Genomic DNA, 18,590 nt, shown 5'->3' with positions numbered 1-18,590 from the left:
TTCTTTTTGGATAATTCTGGAACATTTTCTTCCCATGCTGTGCTGGAGTGTAAAACCCCTTTTGTCAGGCTGCAAAGAGCAGCAGGAGAGAGCTCAAAGGCAGGGGGGGAGCAGACACGGAGAGAAAGATTTCCTATTTCTGTGCTGCAGAAACACACGGGAGGAGAATTCCATCAGGGAAGAACAAAAAAAAAAACCTGGGCAGAGGGGATAAAATGTGCCCCAGGGCAGCCCAAGCCCCGAGGGAGCAGAGCCCTGACCCCACAGGAGCCTCTGGAAAGGGGCCCCTTGAGCCACCCGGGCACGAGGGATAACAACGAAAAGTGTCCAAATGTTTTATTCCTCACAAGTGACACGAACCACAGTAACTTCATGGAGCATTTACAGGTCAGTTTTGCCATGATATTCATCTCCCACTGTCCCTGCTCACTCCCCCAGGGCTCCCGAGGGCCTCGCCCACCTCCCGCCTTCCCCAGCCCTGCCCCGGCCCCACCACTCCCAAAAATCTGCTTTCAAACCGAGTGTGAGTGGATAGAAAAGTCTCTGGCCTCAACGAGGGACTTTTGGGGAGCTCTGGGCTTGCCCAAGGTGGGGCCCGAGGTGGCTCCAGGAGCTTCCCCCTCCCCAGCCCCTCACGGTTGAACCAGCAGCCACTTGATTCCTTGATCCAAACATTTTATTCCCTCTGCTCTACCCTGGCCCCCTCTTTCCCTATGTGAGCACAGTCAGCCAGGTTGTTACTTACATGCAGAAAAGATTTAAAAAAAAAAAACAAAAAACCAACCAAGAAAAACTCCTTTTAAACACTGAAAACACCTTTAACCTCCCTCCCTGTCCAACCCGACCCGGATTGCTCCCACACAGCCAGAATTCCTAAAGCTTTGTCAGGACTTTCTGGGAGAATGACCCCCAAAAAGTGCACGAGGAGCAGGTGGGGATGTTCTGCCTGGCCAGTCCCAGCCCCCCCCACGTTTACCTGGGAGAGGGGAGCACCAAACTCCCGGGATAACGGCGCTGGCGAAGCTGCCCCAGCCCCGACCGGGGAGTGCAGTCCTGCTAAGGAACCAAAATCCTGGAGGCCACGAGATCCCAGGATCTCCAGAGAGGTCACACGTTGTCTCATGAGTGGCAGGATTGGGTTAGGAGGGACTTCAACACTTCTTGGAAGTGGCCCGTGGGCAGGAAAACCAAGGAGTCCTGGAGCGACGGTGCTTCGGTCTTCAAAAAACGGGTTAAAAAAAATCCCCAAGGGAGCAAATCCCATGGAAGTGCATCCATGTGGTTCCCCCAGTTCTGTTAGAAAGCCTCGATGCTGGTCTGTGTGCAGCCTGCTGGCTCTTCCAGGAGGAAAAGGACTAATGGGAAGGGTGAGAGGGAGGAGCAGGGCCGAGGACTGGGGACAGAGAGTGAGTCTGCCTTGAACATGCAGGTCAGAGAAAGGGGTTTGGGGTTTGTGGGTTTTTTCCATTATATTTTTCCCCCCTCTTGGACACTTCCAACTCAAGAAATGGCAACACGCACATGGCTTCCAGTTTTTAAAGCAAACACCAAAGTTCCCCCGGGCTGTGCTGTGGAGAGAGGGACAGGAGAGAGGGGGAAGGAAGGAAAGGAAGTTTAGCCATTTTAATAAAGTTCAGTAAAAAAAAAAACACAACTCCTTTAGTAAAAAAAAAACCCTCCTTCAGTAAAAAATCACAAACTTCTTTAGTGAAAAAACCCCACTCCTTTCACTAAAAAAACCTCCCTCAGCAAAAAAAAAAAAAAACCCTTTAGAAAAAACTTCGCTAGTAAAAAAAAAATAAATCAGTTTTAAAAACCCTCCTTCAGTAAAAAAAACTTCTTTAGTAAAAAAACCCACGCCTTTAATAAAAAAACCCCTCCTTTAGCAAAAAAAACTCCTTCATTAAAAAAAAATCTCCTTGAGCAAAAAAAAAAAAAAAAACTCTAGAAAAAAACCTCCCTTATTAAAAAAAAAAAATCCTTTAGCAAAAAAACCCACTTCTTTCATAAAAAACAAAAGAAAACCCATTAATTTAGTAAAAAACCTTTATAAAAACTAAAAAGAAATAAAGTTGAACTACTTGGTTTTTTAACCACGGAGCCCAAACTGGTCTGTGAGTCCCCAGGGTGTGAGAAGGTGTCACTGACCCCTCTGGGCTCAGCCCTGCAGAGCCCCAGAGAGGCACCAAATGGCTCAATTAAAGCACAAAGCTTATTAGAAATCAACTAAATTAACCCCCCCTCGAACTGGGGCAGCATTCCTGGCTGGAATCTCACCTGGAGAGCTCATTCCTGCTGGTCCTCGTTGCTGGCACTTGGAGTCCGACTCCTGATCTGGCTCCGGAGCTGCTCTATTAGTTCAGGGTTCTGCTGCTGCATCTGCTGGGCAAACTGCTGACCCCTGAGGGACAGGGACACGGGGGGGACACGGCTGGGACCAGAGCTCTGACCCCCCAGCACAGCCTGGGGCTGGGAACGCTCCCCAGCCCGTTGTCACAACAGCTCCCGGCACCAGAACACCCGGACATGTCGGAGAACCCAACATTTAAACCTCCCTCGAGGGTTAAATCAAGGTTCTGGTTCTGCTCAGGACCCCAGAACCCCACTCAACCAGCAGTTCCCACCACCAAGGGAGCCACAACCTCACCCAACACGTCAAACCTCCCCCAGCTGTTAAGTCGAGGTTCTGGGCCCCCCCAAATCCCTGTTCCCAGGCCCCGGAGCTCCACTCACGCCTGGATGAGGCTGGCGAGGTCGTTGGTGGAGGGGCTGGTGCCCGTGGCTCCCATGGGGTTGTGGCCACCTGAAATCATCCCAGACATGCTGTGGGGAGAAGACAAACCAAACCAAAATGAGTCGGTTTACGCCGGAGCACGAAGGAACGGGAGCACCTTCCCACCCCATGGATTAGGGATTATCATCTCCTGCAACAACCTTTCAGTCATCAGCTGCAGAAGAGGAACATTAACCTGCACAGTAAGTAGAAATACTCCTAATGGTGCCAGTTACTGCGTTCCCAGACCCCTCTTTCTGTGTGCAAGCCCTGTGCTGTGTTTATGGAATTAAAACTCTGCCTGTGTTATGTTTATGGAATTAAAACCACTGCCCTTCCTCACACCAGCTCTCTTCTTGCTCTGCATCAAAGACTCACTGACAGGGCAGCCTGAACAGCCCAGGACACTCAGCCCCTTCCCCTGGAGTCCTCAGGCTGCATCCAGGGGGAGAATTCCACCGGGTCTCACTTCAAGGATGGGCAGGAATGGTCTGTGCCTCGTTAATTTATCACTCTGTGCATTATCTAAGCATCTCACAAACACTGTGAGCTGATCCTCAGAGCCAAAGATCCCCAGCTCCCCAAACCCAACTCCAGGGCCACAACCAATCCTCCATTTGCACTCCCCTGTGCAAGTATTTCACTGAAATCCCTCCTCAGCACAGCCCAAAGCCCCCAAACCACACCAGCTCAGGGCACTGGGTGGGTTTGAAGGCTCCCCCCACACTCCTGCCCCAAGTTCCCTCCTGCTCCCACCAGTCCAGACCTGCAGCAAACGCCAAACACACAGAGAGCCTCAAATGAGCAATTCCAAGAGGAAACAGAAGCAGGATCCAACTTACAGCTGTTGTACTTGTGGGTTGTTCATTAGATTCGATGCCTGTTTGGAGAGGGGAGAAAGAACAACCCCCAGTTCAGTCAGAGGCTGCTGAGGCTGTGCAGGTGTTGTGCCATTCAACCCCAAAAGAGAAGGCAGAAGGGCTTTGAAACAGAGCAAAAGGACCAAAACAGCAAAGGGAGCAGCAGAGCACAACAGCAGGACAGGCTCTAATGCAGAACAGCCCCTTCCACAGCCTGGGAATAAATCACTGGCTTTTCATTTGAGCTTTAATGAAACACCAGCAGCTCCCCCAGAGCCACGCTGGAACCAGGGAGTGCAAACCCATCTGAGGAGGCACCGGAGCCACATCCTGAGGGAATTCACCCCCAGCAGCCCAGCTGGGACCTGTGCCTGCACTCACCATGCTCATGAAGCCGGGGTTGTTGAGCAGACCAGCCAAGTCGAATCCTCCTGGGCCTCCAGTCTGGAAGAGAGAAACCAGGGGCTGGTGGTGACCCCCCTCACTTCCACACCTCACTCCCAGAGCTTGGGAATCACAGGATCACATCAGGGAATCCCAGAATGGTCTGGGCTGAAAGGACCTGAAGGATCATCCAGTCCCACCCCCTTGGACACATTCCACTTGCTCACCTCTCACTCCCTCTGCGACCCAGCTTCTAAATTAAACACTTCCTCCCCCAGCCCTGCACTGGAAATGTCTTTGGAAAGTTAAAATTCCTTCCAAAACGATCAACTAACACATTCCTGCCTGGAGCAGGTCAGCAGTGCAGCCAGCAGCTCCCTGGCTGGGAGACCTCCAGGTTCCTTTTCAAGAAAACCACCTTTGTAAGAAAAAAAGACCCCATAAATCACTTTTCATAATGTTAACAGGTCACTGGGAAAATAAAGAAGCTGGATTTAGCAGTGATTTAATTAAAAAAGGTGCTTAAGGCAAAAATGCTGGTTTTAAAACCCTCCTCAGTCTCATTTTCCAGCTGTTTCCAACAAGCCCAAGGTGACTTGTTTCCCCTCTCTGGGTTCCAGTGCAACGTTCCCAGCAGGATCAGTGACCGTCTCTCCTCTGTCTGCCCCCAAAATTTCAAATTTTAACCCCCCCCTCCAGCTCACCAGGGCCCTGCAAACATCACCTGTGGCTTTGACAGCGAGGAAACCTCCCTCTAAAACCTGAACTGATGAATTAATTGCAGAACTCACCGGACTGGGAGTCTCCTTCATCTTCTGTTCAGCTATTTTAAGGTTTGACTTATAGGTGTCGTTGTCTGGATCCAGCTCCAGAGCCTTCTTGTAGTAAACAACAGCTTCTGTGTGTTTGTTTAGGCTGGACAGGGCCAGGCTGGGGAAGGAAAAGCAAACTGCAGTCAGATAAGCCCTCCCAGCAGGAATGTTCCCGTGGCACTGCAGGGCAGGGCACACACTGAGGGACTGGAACTGCAGCCCAGCCCTGCTGTTACTCACCCCATCCTGCCATAGGCTTTGCTGTAGTTGGGGTCGATGCCTATGGCCCGTTCACAGTCTCTCACTGCCCCTGCATAATTCCCAAGTTTGCTGTAGGCAGCGGCTCTGGAGGGGAGGGAAAGGGGCAGGGAGCACTGAGCAGCTGGAATATCCCGAGGGAAGTTCCCCTGTTCCCCTCTGCTGGGCAGGAGGGAGTGGGGTGTGAGCCTGGCACAGCCCCAGCCCCATCTAGGGGGGCCACCCCGACCCCAGCCCCACACTCTGCCCTGGAATTATCCCATGCAAACACACCCAGGCTCCTTCTTATCCCTCCTGCTGACATTCCCAGAGGAGGCTCCGGGGAGGCACGCAGGGATCCCCTGCCAACTCAGGAAAAACCTGGTTTGCCCTTATCCCTCAGACATAACAACTATTCCCATCCACTTCCCCACATTCCACACAGAGGGAAAACTGCTTTTAAAGCCACCACATGCTCAGCAAAGCCTCAACCTCCCAACTCTGAGAGGGGCACCTGCCCAGAACCTCATGGCACCAACACTCTCAGAGCTCAGCTGAAAGCACCACTTTTCAGCCCAAAACCACCCCCCCCCATGTCATTAATGTGTCATTAATTATTCCTGGAGCCAGATGCCCCTGTGTGCCCACAACAAGCACGTACTCGAGTCAAACCCTGACTCAAAGCCTGCCTTATCCAACAATTATTTTCCCACCAACTTCCAAAACGCTTCTCAGAACTGAAAAGTACAAAACTCCACTTCCACACCCAGCTTTGCACACACCAAATTCTCAGTAACGAGCCTTCAGCTTGCCTCATTTCACTCCTTCATTCCCAACACAGCCTCTCCATCCCACTCAGAGATAACTGCATGGAAGCAGACACTCTTTCTTGGCATCCCTTATCCCCTCAAATGCCTAATAAAGGTCATTTCCACACCCACATCCCAAGCAGAGATGCCAGGAGGCACAGGGAAGTGTGTTATCATGAGCTCAAACCACACAGCAAGCCAGGAACAGAACAAGAAACCCACAGGATCATTTTAAAAAGAAAAAAAGGGATTTTGACCCTTGAGGAGCCCTGGATTTAAGTGGTGAGGCCCTGGGGAAGCTGCTCCAGTACCTGTTGCAGAAGTACACAGCGTTGGCTGGGTTTAATTCGATGGCTTTTCCATAAAAAGACACAGCAGCCTCAAAGTTTTCTGCCTTCATTTGCTCATTTCCTAAAACCACGGTGGAAAAAGGCTCGTCAGCCAGGGAGAGACGGGGCCAGCCCAGAGCAGGAGGCCTGGATCCCTGTCCCACACACCAGGGGCTCCCTGGGATGCAAGGAAAGGATAACCCAGCACTTCCAGGCTCCTGTGCCAACCTCCCCACGCTGCTGGAGCACAGGGAAGCAGAAGGGCTGGTGCCATTCCTTTGTTTCCCCACCCCAAGCATTCCCAGGGAACTGAGGCTCCCTCACAGTCACCCCCAGAGCCTCCTTCCCCTCCAGCTCCAGGGCTGTTACCTTCGGTCTTGAGCCTTTCAGCCTCGGCCACGTCGTCCTCAGAGGGGGTGACGGGCTCTGAGTTTGTCCTGCTGTGTTCCAGCTCCTTCCAGGGAAAGGGAGAAGCTCAGATGAGGATTCCCACCGAGCTGTCCCACACCTCCCCCTTCCCAGGCACATCCCAAACACTCCCCTCCCACACAGCAGCAGCCTCCTGGAATTCCAGCAGGACTCGGTGCTCGGGCTGCAGGGAGGGAAGCTCAGCATTTCAGGGCTCTCACTCACCTTCCCTGCAACAGCCTCGAATATTTCAGGAAGAGTCTGGGACACAGCCAGGCCTTGGTCCTCCATGGACACCCCAAAAGCTGTCTCCAGGCACTGGATGGCCACTGGACAGGGAGAGGCAGCTCATTAGCTTTCCCCACCCTCCACACTCACCCCTGTCCCTCAGCAGTGGGATTTCTCTAAAAAAAACCCCAAACCACACGTTTCCCACAAATCTGGGCCACATCCATAAAATTTTGCCAGAACCTCAGAGCTGGGCAAAGCTCAGCTCTGGATATCAGGGCTCCTGGATCGAGTCAATCCCAACTCCCACCCCCTCAGAGACTCCTCTGGGGGGGAAAAGTTACTCAGGCTGGGGCTGCACCAGCATTCCCAGAGCTGGGGATGTGCATTCCCACGGCTCTGGGCGGGCAAGGAGAGATCCACACGTTCCACTTGCTCTGGGAAGTGCTGTGGCCACACAGAGGTACCAAACCCACCCAACCTGGCTGGGCAGCTGTGAGAACAGAGCCCAGCTTTACAGGGCTCAGCCCTGCAGAGCTCTCGTGCCACCCTCTACAGCCCAAAGCACCAGGAGCTGCCCCCTCCTGGCACCCAACCCCCAGGAATGTGCCCCCTCCCCACAGAGGTGCCCCTGCTCCTCTCACTGGGACAGATGCACAAGCCAAAGACTAAACCTTAAGCTCCTTAAGGAGACCTTTTAAGATCTGTGTGTTCTCCTTCCCTCTGAAAGGGCCTGGGTAAATCCTGGCGAGCAGCTTTTTGAGGGCAGAACAGGGAAAACCACTCATCAAGCACAAAGCACTTCCCTACAGCCACAGAAATCCTCATTTTACACTTCCCCAAGAGCCTCCACCTCGCCCCAGACAAACCCTGTAAGTCTCCAGCCCGGGGTCAGGGAGGTTTTTGACCCCAGGTCCATCCCTGCCTGGAGCTAATCTGCTTTTGAAAGAGCTCAGAGAGCAGACAAGGAATCAGCACCCCTGGAGACCTCCCCAAGGGACAAATTAACCCCAAATCTCCAGCAGGGTTTGGTGTCAGGAACAGCCCAGCTCAGCCAGGGGCAGAAAATAGGAAAGACATCCACATTTCCCTGAGTTTTGGCCTGACAGCTCCAGGCACATCCACCCACCTTCCAAACTCTCCTGGGCATCCGGGGACATGCTCCCGTTCTGCAGCTGGTTGTGGAGGAACTGGATGATGGAGAAGGCCAGACGCCTCTGGTCTGCCATGGTGGGAGCTCTGGGGGGCTGGGCTGCACTCCTGGGGACTCCCAAAAACACCTGGAGAGGGAAAAGTCATGGCTGGATAGAGCAGGAGCCAGAGCTTTGCTGCTGCTCCCCCTCTCAGGGTGAATTCTGGGGGATAAGGGAGTTGCTCAGGGCTGCCCAAAGATTCCAAAAAACTCCATTAAACTCTGCTGCAACCAAGACCCTCCCTTTAGGAACTTTCCAAGCCTGGATTCACCCACAATCCTGCCCCCAAAAGGCTCCTGCCCAGGGAAACACAGCAAAGGTGCTGCAGGGATCTGAGGTACCAAAACACCAGGACACACAAACCCAGATTTCACCACGAAAAATTCCCACTTTTCTGCTCCCAGAGCACGGGTTGGTTCTGAAAGCAAAGCCAAGGGCTGAAGGGCTGCATCCCTGGGAGCAGAGCTGGGGGTCAGGGCTGGCAGGGAAAGGGAGGGAGGACCCAAAGCAGAAAGACCCCCCCCAAAAAAAGCACATCCAGGGGCCGGGAATTCCCAGGGATCCCAAGGCAGGTGCTGAAGGACACGGGATGCAGCTCCTGCTGCCGAGCTCGGCCCCCCCGAGCCATAACTGGGTTTGTGGCACAGCCAGGGGCGTTTAACTGAGAAATTAAACTGGTTTAATGAGAGTCCGGCACAGCTAAGCCGGGCCCAGCCCACCGGGAGGCACCGGAGCAGCACCGGGCCCGGGGGGGGCGGCACCGAGAGCCCCAGGACCCCGCCGGGCCCCGGTACCCCCGGCACACCCTGGTACCCCCGGTACATCCCAGTAATCCCAGTCCCGCTGCCCTCGGTCCCGGTGCCCCCACCAGGACCCGAGAGGGCGATTCCCGGCGGGGGTCCCCGCGCAGTCCCCCCGGTCCCGGTGCCCTCCGGGACCGGAGCGAGCGGTTCCCCGCGGGGAGCACAGCCCGGCGCCGCCAGCACGGGGGACGGAGGGGTCTCGGCGGGGGGGAACAGCCCGGTCCCGGTACCTCCCGCCGCCCCGCTCCCGGTTCCCCCGGTACCCCCCGGTCTCGCTCCCGCTGCCGCCGGCGGGCCCGGCGCGGGCGGTTCCCGGCGGGGCGCAGTGCCCGGTGGCGGCAGAGCCGTGTCCCGGTGTGTCCCGGTGTGTCCCGGCCCGGCCCCGGTTCCCCCCGGTCCCGCTCACCGGACGCCCCGACACTCGCCTGGGCCGGGCGCGCTCACGCACTGCGCACGCGCCGGGCCCGCCGCGCGCACGCGCCGCGATAACCACGCCCACGCCCTTATAGGGCCGGAAGAGGGCGGGGCGTAGAGTGGAAGCCCCGCCCCACCTTGGCGGTACCATAGAGACGGGGCATTGCCATGGCGACGGGGCGGGGGTGTTGCCATGGGAACGGGCGGGCGGGACCCCGGGGATGCTCCGCGCCCGCTCCCGGCCCCGCTCCGGGCCGGCTCTGAGGGTCGCGGCGGGGACTCTCCGCCTTTTCCCCCCGCGGCCCCCGGTGCGGCGCGGGGAAGGAGGGAGCGGCGCGGTCCTCCACGCTCCCACAATGCCCCGCTGTCCCCGCCCGCCTCCCCGCTCGGGGCACATGCTCGGTGCGTGGCGCCGGCCCGGCCTGTTCCCGGCCCCGTCAGCACTCCCGGCACCCCCGGCATGGCCCCCCCCACAGGTACCGGCGGCCACGGGGGGCTGCGAGCCCGCGGCGGCGCGGGGGGACGTGGGGGCGAGGGCGAGGGGCTGGCGCGGCGCGGGCAGGGGGGGTGAGGACAGAGGGATGGGGTGGGAGGAGGGGGCTCGGGTCACCCCCCCGGGGCGGCCGCGGGGTCCTGCTGCCCCCCCGAGTCACCTCCGTGCCCCGCGGGCCTTGTCCCCGCGCAGGGCACGGCCGCCGGCCCGTCCCCGGGGCACGGGCACCTGCCGGGGCACGGCCCGGGGGAGTCGGGTTTCCACGAAGGAACGACCCGCCCGCACGCTGCCGGCGCCCTGCCCGCTCCCGGAGCCCACCCCCGCGGCGCTGCTGGGCCTCTCTCCAAGCGCTTTTATCGGGCTTCAGCCCCGCAGCCGGATTTCCCTTCCAGCCCGAGTAAGGGAACGTCTCCCGGCCCTTTTCCCCCCTCCCCAGGGAATGTCGTGGACAGCCAGGCGCCCCGGCTCGTGGCCAACCAGCTGCGCTGGGACCTGACGGCCGAGCAGATCGAGGCCATGGCCGCCGAGCTCACCGAGAGCACCAAGCTCGTGTACGACCGGGTGGGCAGCCAGGAGAGGGGCGAGGTGTCCTACGAGAACACCCTGAAGGCCCTGGCGGACGTGGAGGTGGAATACACAGGTGGGAGCAGCGGGGAGGGGGGGTCGGGGCTTTCTGGAACTCGGGACGAAGGGGGTGCGGGTTCAAACTGCCAGAAGGCAGGGTTAGGTGGGATGTTGGGAAGGGATTCCTCCCTGTGAGGGTGGGGAGGGGCTGGAATGGAATTCCCAGAGAAGCTGTGGCTGCCCCATCCGTGGAAGTGTCCAAGGCCAGGTTGGATGGGGCTTGGAACAACCTGGGATAGTGGAGGGTGTCCCTGTCCATGTCCCTGGGTGAGCTTTAAGGTCCCTTCCAACCCAGACCACTCCAGGATTCCATGATTCCGTGTTACTAAGTTTTTTTTTGGTGGTTTTTAGCTCTGTGCTGTCAACTCCTGCTCTCTCCCCTTGGCTCCCAGCAGCGTGTTGGTGTTTTTTCCCAGTTAATGTTTATATGACGAGGTACAAGTACAAAGAACAAGACTTGGGAGGGAAGAGCAAACGAAGCCAAGGACACCCCTTTGGCAGCAGGATGAGCAGCCACATTCCCAAGGCTGTCCCCGCTTTCATGGGTCAGGGAGCATCAATGGCAACAAACAGCAGAAAAGAAATCGTCATCTCCTTCCTAATTTTTTCCCTAAGCCAGTGGATAAATGTCTCTCCATGTGCCTGCTGTGATTTTTGGGAAGGTAACCTGTCGTGGTGGCACCAAAGTGATGCAGTTTTGCTGGCTGGCTGGCTGGTTATTTGCAGAGTGACAATCCAGGCAGCCCCTCGGGGTCCCTGTGCCGGGAGCTGCCACACCTGTCTGGAGCAGGCACCAGCCTGCAAGCCTTGTCCTCCTCCTCTCCCAGCTCTCTTTCCTAAAATAAGAGGAAAAACCCCTTAGTAAGCAGGAGTAGTGTCGACTTCAGCACCTCTGTCAGCACTTCCCTGCTCACCTCGTGCTGGGGGAGAGTCCAGGAGCCTGGAGAGCACCTGGAGTGCTGTTACCGGGGGCTTTGCAGGAATGTCCTCCCTGTTTCCCTCCTCAAGTGGGAATGCATCAGGACAGGGCCCACCTGGTGGCTTTGGGGAGCACCTGTGGGAAAGATGTGTCCCACTTTTAGCTCTAAGGGAGGCACACAGGGATGGTGCCAGCCTGGAATCCTGGAATATCCTGAGCTGGAAGGGATCGATGAGTCCAACCCCTGGCCCTGCACAGGACACCCCCCCGAGTCCTGTGATGCCACAGCTGGGGCAGAGGGGTTGGGGCCTCACAGGCACGAAATTCCTGTGAGTTTTGGGGGCAGGCTGGGCTGTGGTGGGAGCCCAGGGGATGGATGTGCTCGGCAGCAGGGAAGGGGCACGAGGGAGCCGCTCTTCCCTCGTGTGGGTGGTGGGTCGGGCCCTGGGCTGCCAGACTGGCTCTGTGTGGGCACTGCCAGCTCCCAGCAGCCCTGGGACTTGGAGCCATGATCCCTGTTCTCTGCCAGTGCGCCGGAACATGCTGGATTTCCCCCAGCACGTGTCCCCCTGCAAGGCCATCCGTGCCGCCAGCACCGAGGCCGACAAGAAGCTCTCGGAGTTCGACGTGGAGATGAGCATGAGGCAGGACGTGTACCAGAGGATTGTCTGGCTCCAGGTGTGTTCCCTGCCAGGGCTGCCCCTCAGCAGGGCACTGAGACCTCCCAGGGTCCCAGCAAAGCCTTTCCCCTTGTCCCAGAGCTGAGTCAGGCCTGGAATGGGATTGCAGTGTGAGCGCTGCAGAGGGATCCAGCTGTTTGTGAGAGCTGGAAAACTGGGGGTTGAGGGCTCTGCCCCCTTCCCAGGGCCTTGATCACCCCTTTGCTGAGGTGGTGTTGGTGAGCCCAGCCCGGCTGAGGTGGGGAGGGGGCTGGTGATGCCCCAGGGAACGCTGGGACACAGCAGAAAAGTGAGGGATTTCAAGCAGTCTGGTAGGACCCAGTGCCCCAGGGTGACATGGGAACCAGTGCACCAAAGCAATCCCTGGGGTGTTCCCATAAGCCACAGCTCCCACCAGGAAGCAGCTCCAGGCAGCACCTGGTCCTGCAGCTCCCCGAGCTCCCCGTGTTGTTTTCCAGGAGAAAGCAGAGAGTGCTTCCCTGAAACCTGAGGCAAAGAGGTACCTGGAGAGGCTGATCAAGCTGGGAAAGAGGAACGGGCTCCATCTCCCCGAGGAGACACAGGAGGTGAGCTCACAGAATTCCAGGGTGGTTTGGGTTGGAAGGAAGCTCATCCCACACCCTGCCATGGGCAGGGACACCTTCCACTATCCCAGGTTGCCCCAAGCCCTGTCCAGCCTGGGCTTGGAAGTAGCACCTGGTTCCCAGAGGCAAAGGGCTGAAGGGATTGAGCTGCTCAGGGTCTCCCTCTCTTACCAAGCACCAGTGAAGGAGCTCAAATCTGGGTTAAAAATAGACGAGAAGGTGAAAAATAAGGGCAGAGGAGGTTGTTGCTGAAACACCTGCAGCTCCTGAGCTGGCAGGGGACGGGCAGGGCCTTGCTGAGGTGGCTGGTTCCCAGCAGGTGTGATCCCAGGGAGCCTGTTCCAGCCTGGGAGCGCGGTGCTGGCACACAGTTAATTGTGCAGCGTTGGGGCTGAGTCAGAGCCAAGTGCAGACTCGCTGCTGGGCAGCTCAGCAGGGCACAGCCTGGCTTCCCCCTGGCACTGACTCTGCTCTGTTTATCTGCCCTTTAAAGAAAATCAAAGCTATTAAGAAAAAGCTGAGTGTCCTATGCATAGACTTCAACAAGAACCTCAACGAAGACACCACCTTCCTGCCCTTCTCCAAGGAGGAATTAGGTATGGAGAGCTCAGCTGAGCTCTGTGCTGGTGTGGCCATGATTCCTGGTTTCCTCTTCCTGTGCCCCTTCCCAGAGCTGGTATTCCTGGAGGATCCTGGGCTCTCCCTCAGCCCTGTCTGCTCTTTTCCCAGGGGGGCTCCCTGAGGATTTCCTGAACTCCCTGGAGAAGACAGAGGATGGAAAGCTGAAGGTCACCTTGAAATACCCACACTACTTCCCTCTGCTGAAGAAGTGCTACGTGCCCGAGACGAGGAGGAAGGTGGAGGAGATGTTCAACTCCAGGTGCAAAGAGGTAGGTGGGACAGACGGGATGCCAGGGCACCGGGGGCGTCTCACCTGGGACTTGTGCTTCTTCCCTCGGGAGAGCTCCCGCTTCCTCTCTCACCTGGCTGCCCCACTCCCCTCTGTGTCTGCCCTGCAGGAGAACTGCCTGATCCTGAAGGAGCTGGTGGATTTACGGGCTCAGAAAGCCAATCTGCTGGGCTTCAGCACCCACGCAGACTTTGTGCTGGAGATGAACATGGCCAAGAGCAGCACGACGGTGGCCACGTTCCTGGGTGCGTCCCGGGGCAGAGCGGGGGCGTCCCGGGCCGGGCGTGCTCCTCTGACCACGGGTGCCAACCCTGCCTGCTGTGCTTCTCCCAGATGAGCTGGCCCAGAAGCTGAAGCCCCTCGGGGAGAAGGAGCGGGCCGTGATCCTGGACCTGAAGAAGAAGGAGTGCGAGAAGCGCGGGCTGGAGTTTGACAACCGCATCAACGCCTGGGACATGCGCTACTACATGAACCAGGTGGAGGAGACCAAGTACAGCGTGGACCAGAACCTGCTGAAGGAGTATTTCCCCATGCAGGTGGTCACCACGGGCCTCCTGGCCATCTACCAGGAGCTGCTGGGGCTCACCTTCCACCTGGAGGAGAAGGCGCCGGTGTGGCACGAGGACGTGCAGCTCTACACGGTGAAGGACACGTCCTCCGGAGAGACCATCGGGAAGTTCTACCTGGACCTGTACCCACGGTGAGGCCTCGGGCAAGGAGGAGCAGGGAGCAGGGCTGGGCTGGGGAGCAGAGCCTGAGGAGGAGCAGGGTCCTGCTCCTGTGCTCGGGAAGGGCCATCCCGGGAGCACGGGGGGGTCTCCGGGGCTCCTGCTCCAGGCAGGACCGTGGTGGGGGAGGCCGTGGCTGTGTCTGGCCGTGGGGAGGATCCCTGTGAGTGTCCTCTGCCTGTGCCAGGGAAGGGAAGTACGGGCACGCTGCCTGCTTCGGCCTGCAGCCGGGCTGCCTGCTGCCGGACTCCAGCCGGCAGATCTCGGTGGCCGCCATGGTGGCCAACTTCACCAAGCCCACGCCGGACGCCCCTTCCCTGCTGCAGCACGACGAGGTGGAGACGTACTTCCATGAATTCGGGCACGTCATGCACCAGCTGTGCTCCCAGGTGAGGCCTCCCTGCGCTGGCCCAGGTTGGCACCTTTCCCCCGTCCCGCTCCCCCGTCCCTGAGCTCGCCGTGTCTCCCAGGCCGAGTTTGCCATGTTCAGCGGGACACACGTGGAGAGGGACTTCGTGGAGGCCCCGTCCCAGATGTTGGAGAACTGGGTGTGGGAGAAGGAGCCGCTGCTGCGCATGTCCAGGCACTACAAAACGGGCAGCCCCATCCCAGATGAGCTGCTGGAGAAGCTCATTAAATCCCGGCAGGCAAACACGGGTGGGTCCCTGCCGAGGGGCTGCTGCTCCCTGAGCGTGGCGAGGGCAAGGGGACGCTTTGTGACCTGGCTGGGTAGAGGAAAGGCTTTGCCTGGCTCCCCGTGGTGCTGGAGGGTCCGAGAGGATTGGGGGAAGGAGCCACACCTGCCTGGTGTTCATCTGGGAAGAGCCAGGGTGGCGTGGCACGACATGGGGTGGGAGGTGGCACAGTGACGAGAGGTGCCAGGCCCCCAGCCTGCCCTGCTGCCACTGGCCTCAGTGACACTCCTGTAGGCAGGATTCTGGCCCTGCCTGCCAGCAGGAGCTCAGTTTGCCTCCTCCTCCTCCTCCCTTTGGGAACAGGGCTCTTCAACCTGCGCCAGATCGTCCTGGCCAAGGTGGACCAGGCGCTGCACACCCAGACCAAGGCCGACCCCGTGGAGGTGTTTGCCCGGCTGTGTGAAGAGGTGCTGGGTGTCCCTGCCACCCCAGGTATGGGTGTCCCACCCTCCTGTCCCTCTAGGCCTGGCCTGCACCCTTGGCTCAGCAGGCTCTTCCCGGGCTGGCTCAGTGGAGACACTTTGTGCCGGCTCCAGGAAAAGTGGGGTTGAACCACGCAGAAAGGACTGGGAAGTGCTTTCCTGCGTCCCCTGGGCTTGTGACCAGCTGAGGCAGTGCCTGCTGCGACACAGTGACAGCGGGGGGGTGGTTTCCATGCTGTGAGTCCCCCTTAACCCCCTTCCCTTCCCCGCCCCACAGGGACGAACATGCCGGCCACCTTCGGCCACCTGGCCGGGGGCTACGACGCGCAGTACTACGGCTACCTCTGGAGCGAGGTGTTCTCCATGGACATGTTCCACACCCGCTTCAAGCAGGAGGGCATCATGAACTGCAAGGTAGGGAGAGCCCCCTGAGGGCACCAGGAACTGCAAGGTAGGGAGGGTCCCCCGAGCGTGGCTGGGGCGCAGTGCCGGTGCCAGGGTGGGTGTCCCTGACGAGGGCGGGTGTCCCTGACGGGCCCGTCTCTGCTGGCAGGTGGGCATGGATTACAGGAACTGTGTCCTGCGTCCCGGCGGCTCCGTGGATGCCTCTGACATGCTGAGGAAGTTCCTGGGCCGGGAGCCCAAGCAGGATGCCTTCCTGGCCAGCAAAGGACTGAAGGTGGAGAGCAGCTCGCTGCCCTCGGGCTGCTGAGGCCCCTGTGCAGTGCAGCCCCCGCCCACGCACCTCCCCTCACCTGGTACCTGCCACCAAACACCCCCTGGGCCACCCCTGCCTCGAGCTGCCCCGCCAGGGTCCCGCTCTGAGCCCCCCCTGGGCTCTGGGAGCCGGGCTCAGCCCTGGGCCGGGCTCTGCAGTGACAGGGAGGTGACCTGCCCTTGTCACCCCCGCCGGGGACGGGGCTCTGGGTCACCCCCACGAATTTGCTGAACTTTGAACCTGAGTCCTGCACGAGGGTGAGTTTCAGCCTCACCCAGAGCCGGGGAGGAGGGGGAGAGGAGTTCCCAAAGCTTGGGTCGTTGTTTTTAAATCCCGTCTTTTTAAGAAACCAGAATTCCCACCCTGTTGTTGTTTCCCCCTTGGCCTGGTTTGTGCCCCAGGACAGAGGGAACTGTCCTGAGCACCAAACAAGGGCAGCGAGCCCCGCTCTCCCCATCTTTGGGCAGCTGTTGGCTGTGGAGTAAAGATGGGGAGATCCCAGAGCTTAAAACCCATGGAATTTACTGGAACATCCTGCCCTGAGCCCCTCGGACCTTCCTGCCTGGGAGGGGGTGGCTGGTGGAGGTGTTGCCAGAACAGGGTTTGGGGGGCATGGCTGGACCCCCTGTGCTGTCAGGTATCCAGGGGGGGCTGTACCTTCCCCTGGGCTGTACTGGGGCTACCAGGGCCATTCCAGGGCCATCCTAGGGCCATTGAGGGCCATTTAGGGCCATTCCGGGGCCATCCCAGGGCCATTGAGGGCCATCCCAGGGCCATCCCGGGGCAGCTGTGGCAGGGGAGGGTGTGGGTGTTGCTGTCGGCTCTGGGCTGGGCTGGGGCAGGGGAGGGCCGTGTTTATTACCAAAAAAACAAGCCGACAGCTTCAAACACCACGGATGCCGGGATAAAAATACCCGTCGGGCTCGGCGCCAGGCCTGGGGCTGCCGGGAGCGGCGCCGCGGGCAGGGACAGCAGCCAGGCCTGTGCCCGGCCTCGGGATCAGCCAGGCTGTGCCACCTGTCCCCGTGTCCCCGAGGACCCTCGGGGTGTTGTGGCACGAGGCCCCGTGCCAGGGCAGGGCCGTGGGTCGGGTGGTGGAGCCCCGACCCCGAGGGCAAAGGCCGGGCCGGGGTTTGCTCAGGGAGGAACCTGGGAGAGGTTCCCAGCTGCTTCCTCGGGAGCTGGGGAGCCTGGAGAGGGGCTGAGGAGCTCTGAGGGGGGCTGGGGTTTGTGTCCCACCCCCCCTGCGGCCTCGGGCGTGTCGTGGGAGGGCTGTGGGGTCCCCCCCTGCCACTCTGCCGTGGGTTGAGGACACGAGTGAGAGCCAAGTGCCCGAACTCGCACCCGCCACCCCATCCCCCTGTGTGGGAGCTGCCGTGTCCCCCCCAGCCAGGCTGTTCCCTGTTCCCTCTCCTCTGGCCTTTGTCCCCAGAGGGCTCACCCCAAGTGCAGACAAAGTCGTTGCTGTCACCTCCCTCCCCCAGACCCTGCTGGTGACGCCCCCCCCTCGCTGGTCCCCTCTGGTGCTGACACGTGGGCAGGTCCATGAGCAGGGCAGTGGCTCCTTGGTGCTTTCTGGGGCCACGTCGAGCATCTTGTCCTTGTCCCCTCCCGTGTTTTAGGCATAGGTGGGTGGTCCCAGCTCCCCCCGACGCTGTGGGTGATTTTAGTGTCATGTTTTACTGAGCTTTCAGCGTTTCCAGACTCTTCTCTCAAAAGAGAGAGAAAACTGAAGCTGGACAGGGAAACCACGCACTTTCCTCCCTCCTTCCCAGCCCACAGGTCCCTCTGTCCCCTCTCCAGTGTCCCCACTGCTGGTGGGGCTGGAGGCAGAGCAGGGTGACCTGGTGCCCCTCCTGGTGACCCCCAGGAGCAGCACCAGGACACGGCTCCTTGGAGATGCACCTCCCCACCCCACCCCATCCCAGGCTGGCAGGGAAGAGAGCTCCCTTTTGGGTTTGGATTTCGGGTTTTTTTTCCCTGTTGACGTTTTTAAGGGCAGACTGGTGTGTGTGTGCCGTTCGTCCCAGTCACGTCCCCGCCCCGCTTGTCTCCATGACTGGATTTTAGACGGTTCCCAGCACTAATAAAGGTTTTCCTCCGCCGATGTTTGCCTGGCTCGGGTCCTGCCGAGGGAGCTGCTCCCCTGGGGGGGGGACACGGCCCCCCCGGGGTGCCAGGGGCACAGCCACCCCCCCAGCAGCACTGCAGCCCCCGCAGCAGCCGGCACAGCGGGTCCTGTCCCAGGAACACGGGCACGGAGTGGCAGGCGCGGGGTGGGAGCCTGTGGGGTGTGAAACCCTGGGGAGGGACAGGCAGTGACAACCCCCCGTGTGTGTGTGTTCCCCCCATGGCCCCCCCGTGCCCCCCACCAGCCCCACACCTGGGTGAAGAAGGGGTGGTCCAGCACGTCCTGCAGGCCGGGCCGTGCTGCGGGGTCAGCGTCCAGCATGAGGGCGAGGAGGGCCCGGGCCTGGGGGGAGAGCTGGGGGGGCAGCGGGTACCGAGCCCCCCGGATGTGCTGGTACAGCTCCAGCCGCTGGGACCCCTCGAACGGGGGGCGGCCG

General features: G+C 59.5%; 2 protein-coding genes across 3 annotated transcripts; one reads left to right on the top strand and one right to left on the bottom strand.

Moving 5' to 3' along the window:
• Nucleotides 1-311: 311 nt before the first annotated feature.
• Nucleotides 312-9,278, bottom strand: SGTA (small glutamine rich tetratricopeptide repeat containing alpha). Of its 2 annotated transcripts, none has more exons than XM_027731005.2 (12): nucleotides 9,262-9,278; nucleotides 7,970-8,120; nucleotides 6,838-6,941; nucleotides 6,574-6,658; nucleotides 6,187-6,286; nucleotides 5,070-5,174; nucleotides 4,809-4,947; nucleotides 4,015-4,077; nucleotides 3,616-3,653; nucleotides 2,734-2,823; nucleotides 2,278-2,401; nucleotides 312-1,568 (listed from the first exon to the last, which is right to left on the bottom strand). In XM_027731005.2, exons 2-11 carry the CDS (start codon nucleotides 8,067-8,069, stop codon nucleotides 2,287-2,289), a joined length of 939 nt encoding a protein of 312 aa, XP_027586806.1. In that variant the 5' UTR covers nucleotides 8,070-8,120; nucleotides 9,262-9,278; the 3' UTR covers nucleotides 312-1,568; nucleotides 2,278-2,286. The 2 variants fall into 2 exon arrangements, with proteins under 2 accessions (XP_027586806.1, XP_039243182.1); XM_039387248.1 differs by lacking the exon at nucleotides 9,262-9,278 and adding an exon at nucleotides 9,100-9,178.
• Nucleotides 9,279-9,501: 223 nt separating this feature from the next.
• THOP1 (thimet oligopeptidase 1) lies at nucleotides 9,502-18,130 on the top strand. Its single transcript, XM_027730986.2, has 13 exons — nucleotides 9,502-9,726; nucleotides 10,180-10,383; nucleotides 11,816-11,964; nucleotides 12,425-12,532; nucleotides 13,044-13,146; nucleotides 13,280-13,440; nucleotides 13,570-13,705; nucleotides 13,794-14,160; nucleotides 14,376-14,577; nucleotides 14,659-14,845; nucleotides 15,187-15,315; nucleotides 15,583-15,719; nucleotides 15,859-18,130. The coding sequence occupies exons 1-13, from the start codon at nucleotides 9,711-9,713 to the stop codon at nucleotides 16,015-16,017; spliced, it is 2,058 nt and encodes a 685-aa protein (XP_027586787.1). The 5' UTR covers nucleotides 9,502-9,710; the 3' UTR covers nucleotides 16,018-18,130.
• The last annotated feature ends 460 nt before the right edge of the window (nucleotides 18,131-18,590 follow it).

Source organism: Pipra filicauda, unplaced genomic scaffold (genome assembly GCF_003945595.2).
Source record: "Pipra filicauda isolate LSUMZ 115617 unplaced genomic scaffold, ASM394559v2 scaffold548_size709544_pilon, whole genome shotgun sequence".
Taxonomy (NCBI): Eukaryota; Metazoa; Chordata; class Aves; order Passeriformes; family Pipridae; genus Pipra; species Pipra filicauda.
Note: the sequence above shows the minus strand (reverse complement) of the source record. Positions and strands in the feature narration are given on the sequence as shown.

What these genes read in the sequence shown, in the direction of transcription:
- SGTA (XM_027731005.2), bottom strand. Translation starts at nt 8,069, where the DNA reads ATGGCAGACCAGAGGCGTCTGGCCTTCTCCATCATCCAGTTCCTCCAC. An exon ending in GCTGTGTACTTCTGCAACAG is followed by an intron (nt 5,175 to 6,186) that starts GTACTGGAGCAG and finishes CCTCCCCTCCAG; the next exon opens with AGCCGCTGCCTACAGCAAAC. An exon ending in ACCCCGGCTTCATGAGCATG is followed by an intron (nt 3,654 to 4,014) that starts GTGAGTGCAGGC and finishes CTCTCCAAACAG; the next exon opens with GCATCGAATCTAATGAACAA.
- THOP1 (XM_027730986.2), top strand. An exon ending in GACGGTGGCCACGTTCCTGG is followed by an intron (nt 13,706 to 13,793) that starts GTGCGTCCCGGG and finishes TGCTTCTCCCAG; the next exon opens with ATGAGCTGGCCCAGAAGCTG. An exon ending in ATCCCGGCAGGCAAACACGG is followed by an intron (nt 14,846 to 15,186) that starts GTGGGTCCCTGC and finishes CTTTGGGAACAG; the next exon opens with GGCTCTTCAACCTGCGCCAG.